General features: G+C 42.8%; 1 protein-coding gene across 4 annotated transcripts in view; it reads left to right on the forward strand.

The window, feature by feature from the left end:
* fmnl2b (formin-like 2b) overlaps positions 1 to 19,183 on the forward strand; it is a 43,663-nt gene extending 24,480 nt beyond the window's left edge. For 2 of the 4 annotated variants that reach the window (XM_017724110.2, XM_037536484.1), the window contains exons 14-28: positions 2,063 to 2,438; positions 3,009 to 3,188; positions 4,157 to 4,177; positions 4,760 to 4,884; positions 5,026 to 5,228; positions 6,859 to 7,093; positions 7,535 to 7,603; positions 7,684 to 7,764; positions 7,885 to 8,014; positions 9,128 to 9,291; positions 11,152 to 11,253; positions 11,353 to 11,454; positions 12,407 to 12,530; positions 14,978 to 15,092; positions 17,941 to 19,183. In XM_017724110.2, the coding sequence (XP_017579599.1) occupies positions 2,063 to 2,438; positions 3,009 to 3,188; positions 4,157 to 4,177; positions 4,760 to 4,884; positions 5,026 to 5,228; positions 6,859 to 7,093; positions 7,535 to 7,603; positions 7,684 to 7,764; positions 7,885 to 8,014; positions 9,128 to 9,291; positions 11,152 to 11,253; positions 11,353 to 11,454; positions 12,407 to 12,530; positions 14,978 to 15,069 (2,004 nt within the window). In that variant the 3' untranslated portion in view covers positions 15,070 to 15,092; positions 17,941 to 19,183. The remainder of the gene's footprint in view (positions 1 to 2,062; positions 2,439 to 3,008; positions 3,189 to 4,156; positions 4,178 to 4,759; positions 4,885 to 5,025; positions 5,229 to 6,858; positions 7,094 to 7,534; positions 7,604 to 7,683; positions 7,765 to 7,884; positions 8,015 to 9,127; positions 9,292 to 11,151; positions 11,254 to 11,352; positions 11,455 to 12,406; positions 12,531 to 14,977; positions 15,093 to 17,940) is intronic. The other 2 variants (XM_017724109.2, XM_037536483.1) reach the window with 2 other exon arrangements.
* The last annotated feature ends 1,278 nt before the right edge of the window (positions 19,184 to 20,461 follow it).

The raw sequence follows: 20,461 nt of genomic DNA on the forward strand, positions 1-20,461 counted from the left end.
ATTCAAATCTGTCCCTAATGTGAACGAACCGGCGTCCTGAAATGACCCTCATGAGCTCCTCCTACTCAGTGACGTCACGTGACTGAATCACTGCATCATCAGCACAAACTAACGAGCAGAACGAGCTTCGCTGAGAAGATCATTAACTCTGATCAGCTCTCGGCTTCATTATTAGAGCCAGACGAAGGAGGAAAAGGTGAGATGAGCTGCTTTTCCACCGTTTACAGGCTTTAACTTCTGTTCGTTGTTGCTGCCATGGTAACGCTGAATGAATGAGCGTCACATTAAGGTCATATGGCCACAAATCAGATACATAACCAATGTAGGACCACATATGAAAGTGGCTCAGGTCGGATTTGAAAAGATCAAACAGCCCTGAAAACATCAGATCAGAGTCACATTAGGCCAAAAAATCTGATTTGTGCCACTTCAACCTGGTAATGTGAACGTAGCTAAAGTCATAAACAGAAAACAGGTAATCAGTCAGGAATACCTGACATGGAGAAACACTCAGTACGTGATGATACTTCGCAAAAACCTAAGCTAAAGCCCGGGCTTATATACTGGCCTAGCAAACAGGTGAAACGAGGAGCAGGACTGAGTGATCAGTAGTCTGGAGAAGCTGAGCGATGGTAGGTGGACTGGCTAGAGTCCTTAGTCACATGACAGAGCCAGGAATTCTGGGAACTGTAGTTTGAGGTGTCCATGTTGGCTGTAGTCTCAGCCAGGTTGGAGGGAGATGTGACATTTCACCAAACTATTCCTTTAAAGTCATCCTGAAATCAAAATTCCTTTTTGCTTTCATCATTTTAAACACAATCCATTGCGTCGAGCTATTCAAAAGACAAAATTCTTGTTTTTCTGTAATCTTTGACTGAAGTGTAGTGACTTTTGCCCGCCTCTGAATCGCCCTCTGACGTTTAGTTGTTGTTCTAGTGGCAGGGCAAACATTCTACCCACTGATGATATCTAGGCATGTTTTTTCCTCCCTCCTTCTTGTCACTTCAGTTTCTCACTTTTGTTTCATTTCATAATCATTTATACATTATTTCAGTTTGTTTATGCTGATGGCCTGTGTTCATGGCAACATGAGCGAGGTAGTTCAATTATCTGGAAGTATTTGCTGTGTTTTCGAATGCTTTCTGCCACGCAGTGGGGCTGTGGGGCTGTGGGGCTGTGGGGCTGTAAGCTGATGTAAGAAAATAGAAAGCAGTGTTGATGCCAAAAGGCTGGCTCAAGTCAAGTCAAGTCAAGAGGCTTTTATTGTCATTCCGTCTATGTACAAGTACACTGTGGCCCGAAATGACATTCCTCCAGGAGCAACACGGAACAAAATAATCCAGCACAAAGTGCAAACGTGCAGACCTAAGTGTGCAAGCAATAAAGTAGAAATAATACAATAAATATGATATACAAAACAGACATTAGGCACAGTAAACAGACAGGACAGGACAGTGCACTCATTTCTGAGCATGAGATAGTGAGGATAAGGTGCAGAGATATTTAACACGCTATGATATGCAGGTATACGCAGTGGGATTATAACATGCGTGAGCACAGCGGTTACCAAGGGAGAATATACAGTACTTGAGTAGAACACAGTATTAGCAGCAATGTTCCAGATAGAGCAAGTGGGTTTGAGTGACAGCATTAAAGGAGTTGTGTGTGTGTAAAGTATGTAAGTCCTAACAACTCAGTGTTTTAAAGTTAAAAAAAAAAATCATATCAAAATAAAATATTCAGCAAATAATCAAAATATTGTAGAAGCGTGTGCTTGGCTTTTCTGTAAATCTGCTGACCATTAAAGTTTGTTTCGGAACACCCGTTTTACTGAATAACATGATATTATTCTTCAGCAAATCCTGAAGATTAATATCATGTCACACCCACAACTGTTTCCTGGCTGAATATCCTGTTCCCTCAGAAATGCCTCACATTAAGGAAGAAAAATGTTCTGATTTTTCGATTCACAGTGAGTTTAAAGTGCAGGCCGGATCTAAACTCTCTCAGTGGTATTAGACGGAGGCCGAGTTGGCTGTTCATGTGTTTGTTTATGATGCAGGCCGTGTACCGGGACGCCAGCTCACAGGTGCACTCGCTGCGGAGAATCGTGCGCGAGAAGGACGAGACCATCCAGCGGCAGTCAAAGCTGGAAAAGAAGATCCATGAGCTGGAGCGGCGAGGCAGCCTGCAGATCCAAGTGAGGGGAGAGGGCGACGGCGAGGGAGACGTTTCCCCTCTGCCTTCTCCTCCGCAGCCCATGGCCCTCTCGCCCTGCCCCGACGCCATGGCTCAGGCTGCAGCGTGCGCCAGCACCTCCTACGGCCCCAGCAGCATCTCTCAGACAGGAACTCTGAGAAAGATGGCCACGCCACCACCTCCTCCTCCACCACCACCTCCTCCACCTCCTCCACCACCTCCCATGCTGGGTTCTTCTGGTGAGTAACAGCACAAATTAGTTTTGATCTAAAGCAGGGATCCTGAAGGTATGCGCACCGAGGTATTATAGGTAAACATATATATTCATTTTTTAATTAAAATGCATATTTGAGGGGAGCTTCCGAGTGGTGCAACCATCTAAGCGCTGGCCCTGTCAACAGGAGATCGCAAGCTTGATCCCTGGTGATACTACAGCCAGCCGTAGCTGGGAGTCCAAGAGAGAGCAATTGGCCTCGCTCTCTCTGGGTGGGTAGGATGAGCCCCCACCCCACCGTATTTAAATAAAAACTTGTTAATAAAAATGATGGAATACAAATGGATGGAATACCTAATTGGATTTGCCTTGACATGTCATGAAACTGTTTAGTTATAATAGAATTAAGTTACTTTAATTAATTTCTGCACTTGTTTTAATGAGTCATGCATAAGTAGTAATAAGTAATGTAAAATCACATCATTCTGTTGTTATTGCTGGCGATAGCTTTAATGATTGTAACTGTATTATTTGCATTAGTTCATTATACGTAGGCATTGTATTGATTTTATATCTCTTCTGCTCTCTTGTGCAGTACCTAATGGACCCTCAGCTGCCTCTGCACCTCCTCCTCCTCCTCCACCCCCTCCTCCACCCCCACCCCCTGGGCATGCTGTGGAGTTGTCCACCCCACTGCCCCCTCCCCCTCCCCCTGTAGCTCCTCCCCTCCCAGGCTGTGGCACACCCACAGTCATATTCAACTCTGGCCTAACAGGTATGTACTGTACTGACTGATTGAGTATGTATCTGTAATGTACACCGATCAGGCGTAACATCATGACCACCTCCTTGTTTCTACGCTCATTGTCCACTTCATCAGCTCCTCTTACTGTATAGCTGCACTCTGTAGTTCTACAGTTACAGACTGTAGTCCATCTGTTTCTCTGATACTCTGTTACCCTGTTCTTCAGTGGTCAGGACCCCCATGGACCCTCACAGAGCAGGTACTATTTGGGTGGTGGATCATTCTCAGCACTGCAGTAACACTGACATGGTGGTGGTATGTTAGTGTGTGTTGCACTGGTCTGAGTGGATCAGACACAGCAGTGCTGCAGGAGTTTTTAAACGCCTCAGTGTCGCTGCTGGACTGAGAATAGTCCACCAACCAAAAATATCCAGCCAACAGCGTCCTGTGACCACTGATGAAGGACTAGAGGATGACCAACACAAACTGTGCAGCAGCAGATGAGCTGTCCTCTCTGACTTTACATCTACAAGGTGGACTGACAGGGTAGGAGTGTCTAATGCAGTGGACAGTGAGTGTTACAGACACTGTGTTAAAAGCTCCAGTTTAGGATCTGTCTGATCCACTTTTACCAGCACAACACACACTAACACACCACTGCACTGTTACTGCAATGCTGAGAATGATCCACCACCCAAATAGCACCTGTATAGGAATCTGTACAGTAAGTGGAGCTGATAAAATGGGCAGTGAGTGTAGAAACAAGGAGGTGGTCATAATGTTATGCCTGACCGGCGTATGTGTGTATGTATGTTTGTTTGTTTGAGTTAATTGTGCTATTTCTTTTTCTGCTGAATTCTGTCTTCTGCACATTAATTTTATTGCTTTGTACTGCTAGTTAGAAATTCATTTTTTTTGCTTTTGTAAATTACATGCTTATTTTAATCTCTAAACCTTTCATGCTTTTATCTTACTTCCTTTTCTTCCTGCCCTCAAAGACGGACCAATCAAGCTCTTCTGTAGGTTTCCTGTGTTTGGGTGATCTCTGCTCTGTCGTGATTTGTTGTGGCCATAAATGAATCATTCTCACAATCTCATTTTGTTTTTTTTCTGTCTGTGCTGTCTTTGTTGAGCGTATTAACTCTCACTGTGTGACTTGTTCATTAAGGGTGTAACAATTTTAACACGGTATTTAAAATCTATATATCACATTACTAAGATTAATATTTGAGTAAAGCAGCATTTAAACGTTGCATTGAACGTTAAAACTGTACTGCCAATAAGTCTCTCACTCTCTCCAGATGATCTCTCATTTGCAGTGTCTTATAGGTTCCACTGTCAGTGGTCAAAACTATGTCTGGATGCATTGTATTTTGGGGGATTGTGAGGGATGGGGGGGGGCTATCCATCTCAAGAGGCCACAGATTTTGGGGCTTATTTTAGCATGTAAAAGTATGAACTTTCTAACTAGTCAAAACCTTGAGAATGTGTATCGTTACACCCCTACTGTTCATTAGGTACTGTAAGTAAATGAACCAAGGTACTGTAAGTAAATGAAATCTGTGTTGATGGCATCTTTGGTGTCTTTCTCCCCTTCTCAGCTGTAAAGATTAAGAAGCCAATCAAGACCAAGTTCCGAATGCCAGTCTTTAACTGGGTGGCTCTGAAACCCAATCAGATCAATGGCACTGTCTTCAATGAGATTGATGATGAAAGGATCCTGGAGGTACTTACCATTCGGTTGTTCTACTCTTTGAATATACTTTTGACTCTCCTACCATCATTATTCTGTCTCTCCAAGATGCCATAATAAGCGGAATAGTATTATTTGTATTGATTTCTGCTTCCTTGTGTTACAAATTACCAGGACCTGAACGTGGATGAGTTTGAGGATATGTTTAAGACCAAGGCCCAGGGTCCTTCAGTGGACATGACCATGAGCAAGCAGAAAGCGCCACAGAAAGGCCCTAATAAAGTGTCACTACTGGAGGCCAACAGGGCCAAAAACCTGGCCATCACCCTCCGCAAAGCAGGAAAGAGCCCAGAGGAGATCTGCAAAGCAATTCAAACGTGAGTGCATCCTCTGCTCGTTTGCATTAACAGCAAAGCTTCCTCTCAAAATTATAGACACGGAAGCTGAAAGTTTGTGAACAAATTTCTTGACAAAGTCATTGCTATGAAATCCCAGGTTGCTAAGGTGTTGCTAGGTCATTGCTAAGTTTTTCAAGGTGGTTACCAAGGTGTTTTAGGACTCTTTATGTTTTCCAAGGTGGTTGCTACTAGAGATGGCAGGATCGATTGGCTATGTGTCTTTACTGACTGGTTTTCAGCTGAAATGTGCGATTGATGACTAGATGATATTTCTCTTAGCCAAGGAGGCCCTTTGGTCACAGGATCCTGAGGTCCCTCATGCAAACACTAGATGGAAATACAGGCCTTTTGCTTTTTGACTGTGAGACTTCACGGAGAGTCTGACGTGTATTAATGCCGTCTTTCACACCGAGACTAAAACTGACGGACTGCAACGCTCTGAACATTTTGATTTTCTGTGCTGTACAGATGCATTAAAATCAGGCGGACAGCTCCGTTGTCATGGTTGCAGACCAAACAAGCGTGCGTCAGGATGTCGGCAGAACTTTTATTTGTAGCGGATCGCAGAAGCTTATACACAAGGAAAACACTGTCTATAACACTGTGAAGGTTAAAGACAATGAATAGTGGTGAGCACGTTACAGCAACTGTATATAACGGGTTCTTTCGTTGCTTATATAGGAGCAACAAGCAGAATTCCCCCACAGCCATCATTATGCAGCTTCATCCAGCTCCTGTAAGGGGTGAAGGAATTCCCTGTGGCATTGTCTTTTGTATAGAAAGGCATAAATCCCATACCTGTTCAATTGCAGTGCTTAAAAGAAAAACAGTTTTGGACAAAAAAACACTTCAGACTGGGACGGTCCCACTGTGTTAAACTTTTCGGTCCAACTTGGTGTGAATAGGCCTCAACAGTCCAGCCCTACCCTCAATCCGAATCATCAGTCTGCTAATCGCGCAGAAGGGTGTTCAGCAATTAGTATCAACCTCATAAACGTGGGTTGGTCCGTCTCTAGTTGTCCATCTCTGCAGTGTTGCTAGGCCATTGCTGTGGCATGCTACTTGGTGTTGCTAGGCTATAGTATCTCAGGTTTATGTGCTGGCATGTGAGTCTGAATGTAATGAGGGGCAGTGTGAGAGATGGTATCGTGGAGATGTTGCGTTTAAACAGAAATCTGAAGGACGCAGTAAGGTAAGTAATTCAGTTTATCTCAGGAATAGAAATACTTTAATTTTTCGCTTAAATTTAAGACATTTGAGAATTCCACACACACACACTACTTTGTAGTGTATTCAATTGAATATAGGTTGAAATGGATTTGCAAATCATTATGTTCTGTTTTTATTTATGTTTTACACAACGTCCCAACTTCATTGGAATTGGGGTTGTACATTAATGTAGCAAACCTGAGGACCCTTAGGAGGCAGGGTGTGTACATTACAGCACAGAAGTACAGCAGTTGGGGGGGGGGGGACATATAAATACATTAATCAACATGCAGTTGAAATACAGTAGAGAATTGTAATTTTATACAGTATCTACTGTAAACAAACATATTAGTGTAATTTTACAATGTAGCCTGACCACTTGCTGGTTGTTGCCCCTCAGATTTGACCTGCGCACCATGCCCTTGGACTTTGTGGAGTGTCTGATGCGCTTCATGCCCACGGAGAGCGAGGTGAAAGTATTGAGGCAGTACGAGAGGGAGCGGCGGCCCCTGGCTGAGCTCACCGATGAAGACCGCTTCATGATGCTTTTCAGCAAGATTGAGCGGCTGCCTCAGAGAATGACCATCATGGCCTTCATGGGCAACTTCAGCGACAGTGTACAGATGCTTACACCGGTGAGAAGTGCTTGGAGGGATGAATAGAGTTAAAGGTAGAGGTAGTAGTGGGTGATATGGGGAAAAAATGCACATTTTTTGAAGTTTCCAGATAAATAGATTGATTGATTTATTGATTACCAGTTACATGTTGGCACCTGTAGAGGTGCCTTTGTGTAATTGCTGCACCATTTAAAAGGGAGCATAAAGTTCAGAATTGTAACATCATTGAATTTCTAAGGGGTTAGGCTCAGGCTGACCCCAAAAGATCGACCATTCCTTTATGCCCGAACCCATAATTCTGGGCTGTTGCCCAACAGTTTTAAAATTATAGCATTTTGTCCACAAACAAAGACTGCACTATAAAACACCTGCATTAACTGCAATGTTAATGTCCCACAAACTACTGTGTGCTTTGCGATTTTCATTTCAATGATTTTAAATAGATTTTCCTTTTCACAGCAACTGCATGCGATCATTGCAGCCTCTGTGTCCATAAAATCATCCCAGAAGTTAAAGAAGATACTTGAAGTGAGTAGCAGTCCGCCCTGATCTTAGAGTCCTTTACATTTCTAATCCTGATATAACATTCCTGGTCTTTTGTTTCGTAGATCATTTTGGCCCTGGGGAACTACATGAACAGCAGTAAGCGAGGAGCTGTGTACGGCTTTAAGCTTCAGAGTTTAGATCTGGTAAGTCTGTGATCACCTGCTGTGTAACGTTTGAGAAAACGAAGCCCTTAAGTTAGGAGCCGAAGTCATGGGTATTCATCCCCTTGTAGAGTTATACCTGATCTTGCTCTTTGCCTGCAGCTACTGGAGACCAAGTCCACAGACAGAAAGCAAACACTGCTGCATTACATAGCTAATGTGGTGAGGGAAAAATACCCTGCTGTGAGCATGTTCTACAATGAACTCCATTACGTGGAGAAGGCAGCTGCTGGTAAGACTGTGTGTATTAATACTATTGAAAAAGGCACTTCTACTACATCCATATTGCCAAAACATTCTACTTGTAGTAGCTGTTGTAACTAAAATCTTGCGTCTCTGAAACAGTAACTTTATAGTTTTTTAAACTGTAATATGTTTTAATGAGATTCGGTAATCGTGAAATATTTAGACACTGAGCCTGGCTTTTTTATTTGGGAAAAATAAAAAAAATACTGCTTCTGCTGATGCAATTTACTTGTTTCCCTGGTGAGGACTTACTGCTGTGTCTAAATGAAATGAAACCAGGACTGGAGTTTAGGATAGCGGATTGGGATGCAGTGTGCTCATACTTATAAAATAGAAAGGGTTAAATTCTGTGTAGCTATTTCATTGTGAATAATTATAAATAAATTGATTATTGACCCCAGCTAGTAATGGAATGTCTGAGTGCGTTTCATATGACAATCAAAACACAGCAGCCTCTCAATCACCTCCAGTTGACTAATCTGTTACATCTGAAGTAGTCCACTTTCTTTTCAAGGCAGCAGACAGAAGGGAGTAGCCAGTCTTTTGGGGTTAGCCTTACAGCCTTCCAAACCGATCATCTAGTTTGTCTAATCAATCTGTCATTTAATTAAATCAAGCGTACTGCTTATGGAATTTAATACAGTGGCTGTAGAGCACCAGAAAGGAACCAAACCTGTGTTTTTACACAAGAAATTCTTGATTTATTTGTGTTTATTCTAATATTACATAGTATTTACACCAATCTGGCAAAACATGACCACCTCAACACAAACCGCAGTAGCAGATGAGCTGTCGTCTCTGTCTTTACAAGGTAGATAGTGAGTGGACACAGTGTTTAAAACTCCAGCAGCTCTGCTGTGTCTGATTCACTCAGATCAGCACAACACACACTAGCACACCACCACCACATCAGTGTTACTGCAGTGCTGAGAATGATCCACCACCCAAATAGTACCTAGTATATAAATCAAACATATCTAATATAGAGATCATTTTATTGACTGCCTGAGACTTTTGGACAGTATTGAGGTTCAGCATAATTTGGCTATATGACATCTGATTGGCAATAGTGTGAAACAGCATGGGTCTTGTGCTTCAGTCTCTCTGGAGAACGTTCTCCTGGATGTGAGGGAGCTGCAGAGAGGTATGGATCTGACCCGCCGAGAGTACAGCATGCACGGCCACAACTCGCTGCTCAAGGACTTCATCCACCACAACGAGACGAGGCTGAAAAAACTGCAGGACGATGCCAGGATTGCACAGGTACAACACAGCCAAAACTAAAGTCGTGTGTCTATTTAGAAGCAGGATCATCTTGAAGTCCCATACATGAACATGAGCAATGATGACTATATGGTGTACAATACGCATGTTGTGGAATTGCAGAAGCCCAGGAATTGTAGAGATTTGTGATTATAAACTCTTTTCAACAGGGGGAGTGGCTCATTTCACCTTCTCACACCTCTGTGGTTGTTCAGTTTGCTGGAAGAAGTATTTTAAACCCTTCCTCAGGGGCTAATTCTATAACTTTGACCCCACTTACACCTAATAGTTTCGTGTGATATCTGGAACCATGTATCTCATATTGTAACCTCATAGGATTTTAAGCACATATTCACGCTTGGTAGTCAAATTAATCTCCGGTTAGTCATGTTGAAATCCGATTGCTACAATGCCATCCATAGATATTGGTACCCCTGGTAAACATGAGCAAAACGGGCTGTGAACATTCAGTGATTGATGGGAAAAAAAGGAAATCTTGACATGAAATAGATCACACAGATCATGTCCAGTCTCATTAAGCATCACAGGAGAAGACCTCGATCTGTTCTACCAACAGTTGCTCATATACAACAACCAACTGTCTGTACTGTTGTTTTTGCTGTTCTTTTCTGCCTTGGAAGGTTTTGAAGTCTGCTATTCATTTCCATACATCAGCTTTACGCCACTATACAACAGTTATTTTGGGTCACGCAAGCTGATTGGGTGAGAAGCGTTCTATCGGTGCTGTTATTTCACCATAACATTACATTAACACTGTATCACTCCGCTAAGACACAGTTGCTAAGCAACGACTTTGACAGTTTTAGGAGACGCTCAAGCTTTTTGAACATTTTTACTTTTTACTTTGCCACAAACAGAAAACAGACACTGCCGATTTGGTCCAACTCTGAAGATGAGACACTAAATTCCCAAACTGTCAGTCGGTCTGTGTGGAGCTGGAGAACGAACTGCTGGCTGTGCAGCGAGTGGGCGGCGCTCGTTACTCTGACGTAGCTGCTCGTTAAGGAGCTATAATTTGTTTGAAGGAACTGAAGATTAAAACATATTAAACGCAGCGTTCACAGCCAGTTTATTCATATCTTACTGCATTTATTTAACTGTTGTATTAAAGCAGTAGAGACACTCCAGGAGTGAGTTTTTGCTATAACATCACTGTGATGATCAAATCACAGCCGTAATGTTATTTCGCGATAAGACACTCCTTCTCGTATTCTATTGCATAAATGTTTACCTGAAGGCGACTGTTTAGAATGATCTCCTGTATTTAAGTGATACTTTTTTAATCCCACAAACGGGGAAATTTTCACTTCCGTGAAGTGAAACACCACATACACACACTAGGGGGCAGTGAGCAAACTTGCCTGCGCCCGGGGAGCAACGGGACTTGCTCATGGACTGTCGGCAATGGGGATCAAACCGGCACCTTTCCGGTTACAGTGCCAGTTCCCTAACCTCCAGCCCACGACTACCCCCAAAACACAGCACCCCAGTTAGCGAGGACGGGCCAAACCACCTCCGATCCGTCATGTGAGCCAGAGCGGGATTCTAACCATCGCCCAAGCCAGCGGACACGAAGTTAGTGCGGCCTCTCAACTGCGCCACCGGGGGGGCCATCATTGTGTCATGGTCCTAAGTAATGTACTGTAGGGTTAGAGTGAATAACGACAAGGTGAGGTAAAAGTGAACTATTTAAATGAGCCCGGTCTGCTGAAGGCTACTGACTTAAACCTAAATTTGAAAAAATCCGCTGAAATTTTTGGGAAGAGAATAAAAAGCATTGTTAGTCATTTTATGTAGATCCTCACATCGTAGTCTCATGTGAGCTGTGTGTTCCCATAGGATGCTTTTGATGATGCTGTAAAGTACTTTGGGGAGAGCGCCAAAACCATGCCCCCCTCCGTCTACTTTCCTGTGTTCGTGCGGTTTGTCAAAGCCTACAGGGTGAGTCAGCATTTTTCTTGTACACGCTCCTGGCGCTTGCACACCTGTTTAGTTCAGTCTGACTGACTTTCTTTCTTTCATCTCTGTCTCCCTCCTTAGCAAGCAGACGAGGAGAACGAGCAGAGAAAGAGGCAGGAGCAGCTGATGATGGAGAAGCTTTTGGAACAAGAGGCCATGATGGAGGAGCAGGAGGATCAGCAGGTATGACTTGGCCACAATTTGAGAATTAGCATCTAGACCCCAACTAGGCCTACCACAATTATTATTATTATTATTATTACATAATCATCTGATCTCAATTACATGAGCTGAGCTCAGCTATTTCCACAGTAGTGAGATTTCACAGCACGTTTACATTGCAGCAAACAAGGCGATTTAGCTGTATTTCCTTCAGTTGTGTTGAGGGCAAAAAATATACAAAAGAAAGTATTTTTGATACACATCACGGATCTTGCAGATCAAACGTTCTATCTTCTGTTTAGTGCTGTAAGACGTTTAGAGAGCAGTAGTGTGTAGTGTTAGAGCTTCATAGACTGGTCAGTTGGGAGCTACTAAATATCAACAGCTTGTAAGCAGGGATGGGTGATATGACAGAAATATATCACAATACTTCACGATACACGCCACGTGCTCACGACAGTACAAAATATGTGCACAAAACAGTTTCGACACAGGCATAATGTATAAACAGCCACCAAAAACAATGATTTTTATTATTGTTTCATGTACAGTGCTGCACTAAATCAAATTAAACAGGATTCATTATGCTCTGTAAGGAAACATGCAGTTGGCCCAAGTACGGGCGATCTCCACAAATGTGCTCACAAAAGTTTTTTGTTCATAATAATAATAATAGAAATTGTCACTGAAATGATAAAAAGCTATTCAGCCACTTTAATAGCTGCAAACAGTTAAAAAATACAGATAGTAAAATATTTTATTTTATTTTTATGCCAGTTAATCATCAGCTAAAGATTTTTCATGATCGTGATGGGTAGGTAGCTGCAGGGAGGATAGAAAGACACTTAACTGCTCAAACATGACTGCATTTCAGAAAAATGACACATGGGGGCATCTCTTTTATGTTTACTGTTAAAAATATGCTATTTGTGATTATTTTATGGTGTTTCTCTTTCTTTTCTCCATACACTAGTCACCATCTCATAAGGGCAAGAGGCAGCAGCAGGAGCTGATAGCTGAGCTGAGGAAGAGGCAGGGGAAGGACAGTCGCCACGTCTATGAGGGCAAAGATGGCGCCATCGAGGACATAATTACAGGTACGGCCATAAGAGACAAGCAGACAGAGAAGTGTGGGGTTAAGTCAGGGTTCCCACAGTCCTGGAAAGCCAGGTGGCGTCAGTGAATTTTAAAATGTCATTTTTCTTGCTGACTCTAAAGTTGAGTGACGTGACCCTTTTTAGTCCCACAGTGGGGAAATTTCACCTCCACGTTTTGAACCATCCACGCAGTGAAACACCCACACTAGGGGGCAGTGAGCACACTTGCCCGGAGCGGTGGGCAGTCCTATCCACAGTGCCTGGGGAGCAGTTGGGGTTTTTTTGCCTTGTTCAAGGGCAGTTCAGTCACATACTGTTGAGTCAGGGGATTGAACTGGTGATTTGTCACAGAGCTGGTTCCCTAACCTCCAGCCCCTGACTGCCCCACCTCCAGTCCCTGACTGCCCCACCTCCAGCCCCTGACTGCCCCACCTCCAGCCCCTGACTGCCCCACCTCCAGTCCCTGACTGCCCCACCTCCAGTCCCTGACTGCCCCACCTCCAGCCCCTGACTGCCCCACCTCCAGTCCCTGACTGCCCCACCTCCAGCCCCTGACTGCCCCACCTCCAGTCCCTGACTGCCCCACCTCCAGCCCCTGACTGCCCCACCTCCAGTCCATGACTGCCCCACCTCCAGCCAATGACTGCCCCACCTCCAGCCCATGACTGCCCCACCTCCAGTCCATGACTGCCCCACCTCCAGCCAATGACTGTTCCACCTCCAGTCCATGACTGCCCCACCTCCAGCCAATGACTGCCCCACCTCCAGCCCATGACAGCCCCATAAGGATGTCATAAATTAGACTAAAATGTTTTTTATTAAATTGTATAGAATTACATGTAGAAGTTCTCGGTCATATTCAGGTTACATAGTACAAAGTAGAGATGCTATGCATTTTTTCATTAAAAATGGTCATAGAAGTCCTTTATTAGTCCCACAGTGGGGAAATTCACAGTATTACAGCAGCAGAGTAATAGAAGTCAGGAGTAAAGTGACATTATAAACATAAATAATAAGAATTAAAGTTAAATCTCTCGACTATTTACAACAAAATAAGAATAAAAATAAGAGTTGCGTAAGATCTGGATCTTCTTTGAGAAGCCATGGAAAATGTTTTTTTTTTCAGTAGCAGTTTTTATTTCATTTTCAATCATAGAAAAGAAAAGAGGGGGGAAAAAAAAAACAAAATAAAAACAAAAAACAGATGAGGTGAGAAACTACAGAGCCAGCCCTCTACCTCATCCCACTAACAACAAGAGACAGCTTGCTAGACCTAATTCTAGACATTCCATTCAAAAACAGACACATACAAAAAAACTCCGCCTTAATAACATTGTCAGGTACAGCATCTCGGCCAAACCTGAGCACATTCAGCAGTTTTAATTAGTTACACTTATGAGCAATGAACAGTAATTTGTAAGTAAGCTGGATTTGACAAACCCAAGTTTAACCTCATCCTTAACCGTACCGAGTATAGAAAACCAGGGATCGCTCTCTGTGGTGCAGCTGAATATCCTTTCCAGCTTTAACTGGATGCTATGAAAAAGTCTTCTAAGGCTGTGTTTACACAGCAGGTGAAAGAACCCAAGTCCAATCTTTTCCCTCAAACGTGACACAGATGTGTGTCAGTGTGACCAGCAAAAAACGCACTGAATCGGATTTTCAATTCCGATTTGAGACGCTTTCATATGTGGTACTGAAATCCGATCCATACCCGATCTGCGGCAGTGTGACTCAGTCTAAACAGCCAGACATGCGACTTTCACGTCAGTCCATCTCGAGATTCGTCATCGTTTCACACTGCTGAGACTCAGAAACATTTAGGCTGATATTTCTGTACCAAAAGATTAGAGGAGATTCATCGCAGCCGCTCCAAGTTTGAAGAGATTATGAGCTAAACGGCCGAACGTGGCTGGAAAGACTGAGGCCGCAGCATCACGAACCAAAGAAGCGGCCAAGGCTGAATAACACGCCCTTTTTATGCTGAGTCCAGCTGTCAATCACTGGAACTTCATAATCGCTCCTGTGACGCTGGCGAAGACGAAGCTGAAGCTCCAGGAGTGACTGGCGTTCGCTGGCCGTCATGACTGTTCACCTCTGTACGAGCCACGTGAGGCACTGCCCTTTTTCACGCATGCGGGTCGGTTTAGGGGCTGACCTGTTCAGACTGACGCCGCATACGGATCACGTTTAAAAGAAAAACCAAAAAAATCAGATTTGGGCCACTTTCACCTGCTGTGTAAACGTGGGAAGTGTGTGTAAAAGTGTGGGAACCCTGATGAATTGTGAAACTGTGGATCTGTCCTGTTCTTTTCTCTGTCTCTCTCTACCTGTAGAGGTTCATCTTTATCAGATGTGTAGTGTCAGTATGTTGGATTACCTCAGTTCTTTTCTACGCTTCTATTCTTAGTGTTTCTGTGTTGTGATTGGCTGTTGTTTCGCTGCAGTGTTGAAGACCGTCCCCTTTACCGCACGCTCAGCCAAACGTGGCTCGCGGTTCTTCTGTGACCCCGCCCACTCCGAGGACTTCCATTACTAAACAAAATTCTCTCCCTCAGAAAGGTGGCTTTAAGTCTGTCTCTATCTCACTCGTCTTGCCGTCCCTTTGCCCATCCCTCTTTCCATCTTTGTTCCACGTGTCTTCATTCTGAATGAGTACGGGTGTGAAGTCTGCACACAGATGACCCTCCTGCATGCATCGAATCCTCTCTCTTCAACATTCCATCCATTCTCCATGACATGAAACAAGCATGGTTACTAACTGTAAATTGAAATGTCCCTTGATGTGTATCTATGATGGATGTAAGTAATTAGGGATGTCCCAATCTTGGCTATTTGTTCCTATTTTGATCCTAGTTTTTTAAAATTGAGCATCTGCCAATGCCAAAGCTTCAGCGTAGGATCGAATTATAGTCCCCTTACCCCAGATGTAGGCTGAGACGTTCGAAGTCTGCTTTTTAGACCAGGAGCTACAAGGCTAACAAACACCAGAACTCAATAGCCACCCAAAGAGCAAAAAAAAAAAGGTTTCTCTAAAAGTGCGTCCCTAACACATCTCTCACCCTGCTCAAACTTCATCTAGGTCTTCATAAGATTGCACAGACTTGGTGATGTGGTTTAGAACAGGGGTTCTCAACCTCTTCCACCCCAAGGCCCACCTGTTTATAACTAGAAAACCTGTGAATTAATCCCCGAAAAAGATCAGATCGTCCAGTTCACTTCGTCACAGAAACGCAAAGAATTTGCAGTTATGTTTAAAAACATAATACGTTTAAAAAAAAAAAAAAAACGTCAAAAAAGGGGAAAAAGAAACCAAGGTAGATGTGGACTGATTTGGAGCTGCAGTCCATCGCGATTTCACTGAAAATTCTCTTGTGGCTGCCACAGGAGTCGCTGTTTGGTCTGGAGTCTCTTAAGTTTTGAAGGTTTTAGCACCTCATTTGAAATTAACCTCACTCCGCTCACGGTTTCGGATCAGCGTCGCTACAATCAACAATAATAATAAACCTTGCTTAATATCTGCTTCTTTGTCATTGGTTTATCAAGCTGAGTTTGACTACTCAGGTCTCGTCTGATGTTTTTATCAGGACAACATTAGAGAAATAAGTCAGACATTAAAACAGGCAGATTATACTGACGGTACAGCACTGATGTGCTGGTAGAAGAGGAAAGCCGGCTCTACTGATGCTTCCCTCGTTTCATCATAAAACGCGTTCCCACCAGTGCTGAACTGAACAGGGTTCGGTTGGAAGCAGACTGAGACCCGCGGGTTTCAGCTGTTTGTTTCGGACCTGAATGTCAGAATGGACCGATCCAAAGAAAAAAGTTTATTAGGTCCGCACCAAATGAGGCAGGAGCAACGCTGTGACGAACCCATCAGTCTCTGACTAATTGCACTACGTGCCCATGGCTGATGACTGACGTCTAATTAGCCTGCGACTGTAGGGTTTTTATACATTACGAACTCCCCCCAAGTTCAGGCCTGCTGACCCTTGGAAAATGCTTCACGGCCCACTGGTAGTCCGCAGCCCACAGGCTGAGAAACCCTGGTTTAAAGCACAGTGTGTCTTACTGTGAACTGTATATATCTGAGCTGAATAAAACCGCGGACAGCCACTTTAAACAGCAGGGTCTTTATTCACAAACCCCATCAGGAGTCTAGAATCAGCAGGTGTGACACTGACCATCAAAAAGGAGGAAGCTGATCCAAGATCTGTCCAGCTTTGTGAATACCAGCCCTGGCATTGCCTGAAAGAGTGAAGTTCTGCTCATTTTTATAGCTCACAGTAAGTCATGCTGTGCTGTAAACCACATTGCCAAGTTTGCACAGCCTTACCAAAGATCTAGATGCAGTTTGAGCGAGTTGGGAAAAGTTTTGCGGATGTATTTTTACGGAAATTATTTGGGCTATTTGGATGACTATTGAGTGATTATTTGAGAGGCTAGTGATTGTTAGCAACGTTAGTTTTGTAGTTCTAAAATAAAGTAACATGGACTCTAATCATGTCTTGGCTAATCTTGGGTAAATGGGAAATTGGATGAATTGTATGTTTCGCTGAATTGTCCTTTTAATATAATCGGACAGTTTATTTCAGAACCGAGAATTATGTAGCAAAACCAATTAAAGGATGTAAGAAAAGGATCACTTTCCACATTGCATGCATTTATGTCAACGACTTGGCTGAAGGCAGCTCATCTGAACTACTACTAATATTTTATTTACTATTTCTGGTCTAAGTAGTGAAGCGACAACACAGCTTGTTAAAAAAAAGTAAAGACGACATGAAAATCGAATATTTAATAATAACAATGATGAACGAACAGAGAACTGCATTTTTTTCCCCAAGTTTCAAATGCAAATGTTATTTTTTCAGTAATTTAAATGACTTTTTTCTGTGGACAAATGTTTTTAAAGAAATTTCAGATTTTTTCTTTCAAAAAGATTTTCTGCCTCTTTTTTTTTTTTTTAATAAGTATTTAAAGGTGACCCTTTTCTGCATTCACTTGCGTTAGTTTGTTTATCCAGACAAGAAATTTGAAGTAATGGCAACTTTTGGCAGTTTGATTTTCTCAAATTAACTGGCTAATTAGCAGGTTTAGCTGTTAGAGGTTGGAAATTGCCAAACTATGTTGGACTCCAACCCAACTGCTCTAGCAGTTCTGTTTAAGCATATTTACAACAGCATGTTCAGCTCATTTAGGTTTCATTTAGTTTTTCAGATTTATATAGGTAATATAGGTACCACTGATCCATTAAAATATTAATACTGATACTGATCCATTAAAATATTAATACTGATACTGATCCATTAAAAAATATATATATATTTTTATTATTACGTCGGGACATCCTTATAAACAGAATACCCCGTCTTTATTAGAGGCTAATTTGATTGTGCCACCCACACAGACCTGCGCAGTCATCCCTTCCGCCGGGCCGACGCCTTCAGAAGGAGCGCGAGAAGGAATTTTGACGGACAGCACCTTCAGCTGCTCAGCATGGAGGTCACAACCTGCTAGCCCAGCTTACTGAGCCAGAAAAAGACAAGAGAGGGAAAAGCCCACTCCACTTCACCTCTCGCTACTTCCAGGAGGAGGCGAATGAACGTTCAGGTTTGAGACACATTGCACTTGCAGCTGGTTCAGCTTTAACTGTACACTGGACACTGTTGAGAGAAGTGGACAGTTGGCAAGTATAGAAGCTGCAGATGTGAAACACTGGAACTGAGCAGCCAAGCCTGGCAGACTCGAGCTGGATGGTGAGAGGAGACATGGTTGTGTGTTTTTTTAACCAGCTCTCGTGTTTTTCAAACAAAAGTGACCATGTAACCCACTGAAAAGCTCAGTGGCATCATTCTACTGGTCCTCAAACTCGTGGCTACATACGTGGTTCAAACTCCCAGTTGAGCAGCTGTTACTGTCAGACTTGGGACGATGCCCGTGATGCACTTTGCTTTTTGCTTAACGTTCAGTTAATCGTCCTAATGAACTTTCATGCAAAAAGAACTGGATGGAGAGAGAGAGGAGATGGAGGACTATTCTTCACTGGTGCTATGGAGGACAAGCTCCCTCTGTTTATGGAACACACACGAACGGTACAGTCTGAAGCATTCACAAATCTCGGTGTAAAATTTTCTGTACGTCTCATTCTGAACACAGGTTTCCTCTCCCGCTCGGCTTCTCTCGTGATCGTTTGTGAACAGTGGAAAAAAAAAAGTTTGCTCTTTTTTTTTTTAAAATAAGAAAAAAAAACAAGGACATTGCATTGAAGAACAAAGTCTTTTGTTTTTTAAATGTACAGATATTTTGCTACAAAGTTGAACCCCTTATTTTTTACATTGCCCATCCATTGTGATACTGTATATATTGTTGAAACAAGCCAACACTCCCTCCAATATCATTTTAATGTTATGATGTCACGTTGTATCAGTATTATTTAGTTCAGTGGTGAAGAACGTGGACCAGGTCACTCTGTGCTGATTATCTCTCACTTATCACAATTATTCCAGTATGGTAATTGTCTGTGGTTGCACGGTACACTGAAAGCTTGGACAGACACTAGTGGCACATATAACTTTTTTATACATTGTTCTTTAAAAACAAACTGGAATGGTTGTCTGCAAATAAAGCAGTGACGCCAGAACTGGAAGATACTTTTCTTATGTTGTTATTGTAAAACTATATTAGCTTTCCTGGGTTTAGTTATGTAATACAGTTGGGAAGGGACGTGACTGGCCGGTTCGTGTGAAATAAGGTAACTGGTTGTTTTCCCAAATTCCCGGTTTTTGACCACAATCCCATTTCAACACTTGTCCCTACCATGGAGCCCTTACCCCTCCATTTTTCTGCATTCACGTCTAGGGGTGGGGTGTTGTGATACAGGGGTGGGGCTCTCCAAACAGAGGTTTTTCAGAGGCTCCAAACAGAGCGTTATGAGAATGAAAGGAAAAACGGAAAAGTGGCTGCACAGGCGACCAAAGAAACCCACAAAATTACGATAATCGTTGTATTATCTTAGTTCAATGTCAATTCACTGTACAGGCTGATTCAAAAAGATTCATCTGATTTCATTGTAAATCATTACAGAACAATGCAGTGAACTGTAAATGGTTTAAGTGAGTATAAAAGTTAGGTAATTGTACAGGTGCTCAGGATGAACCTCCTCCATCAACCGCATCGTCGAATTCATCCCATACTGGACTGAGCGTGTCGGGTGTCGCTGCACTCACGGCTCTTTCAGTGCGATTTCAAGATCATCCAGTGTTGTGGAACCAACAGAGCAGCACTAGTAGTAATGAAGTCATGCTCTTTTTATTTGAGGGTCCCATTTCAGAGAGGTAGACCAACTGCTAGCCTTGTAACTCGGTTCCAAGGGGCAAGATGACACTCGAAAACAAGGAGTAGGGGTAAAAATAAGACATGGGATTGGGCCTTGGTTATACGATGATGCAGTTTAGTTTTTTCGCTGAAACTTTCACTCTGAGTCACTTTTTATTAAATATAAATAGGAAAATAATGAACAAGAAGAATGGATCTGTAGTAATAGTGACAAAGGTTGTTATAGCCAGAGTGACTCATAGAAACACAGAATAACAGCCCATTCTGCTAAAGAAGTTCAACACTGACTCACAGCTGAAACTGCATGTGTGTGAAACCTTATGGTAGCTGGTTTGCTATTGTAGCTTGTAGATTATCGTCACGTCATTAACAACATATTTGAACTTTAGCTCGGGACTCGCTCAAGCAATGAGGTCAATGAGGTCAGCAGGCAACACGTGCTTGGAAATATGGAAAAGCCACAGTGACATCCGGCAATAGAAAAAGTGAGCTCAATTATACAGAGAAACAACCTGTAAAATGATGGAGATTTTTACATTAGAATTAATATGTTCATGACAAAGCTTTAACAGCCATAACACATAATGAAAACA

The sequence above is a fragment of the Pygocentrus nattereri genome, chromosome 30 (genome assembly GCF_015220715.1).
Source record: "Pygocentrus nattereri isolate fPygNat1 chromosome 30, fPygNat1.pri, whole genome shotgun sequence".
NCBI lineage: Eukaryota > Metazoa > Chordata > Actinopteri > Characiformes > Serrasalmidae > Pygocentrus > Pygocentrus nattereri.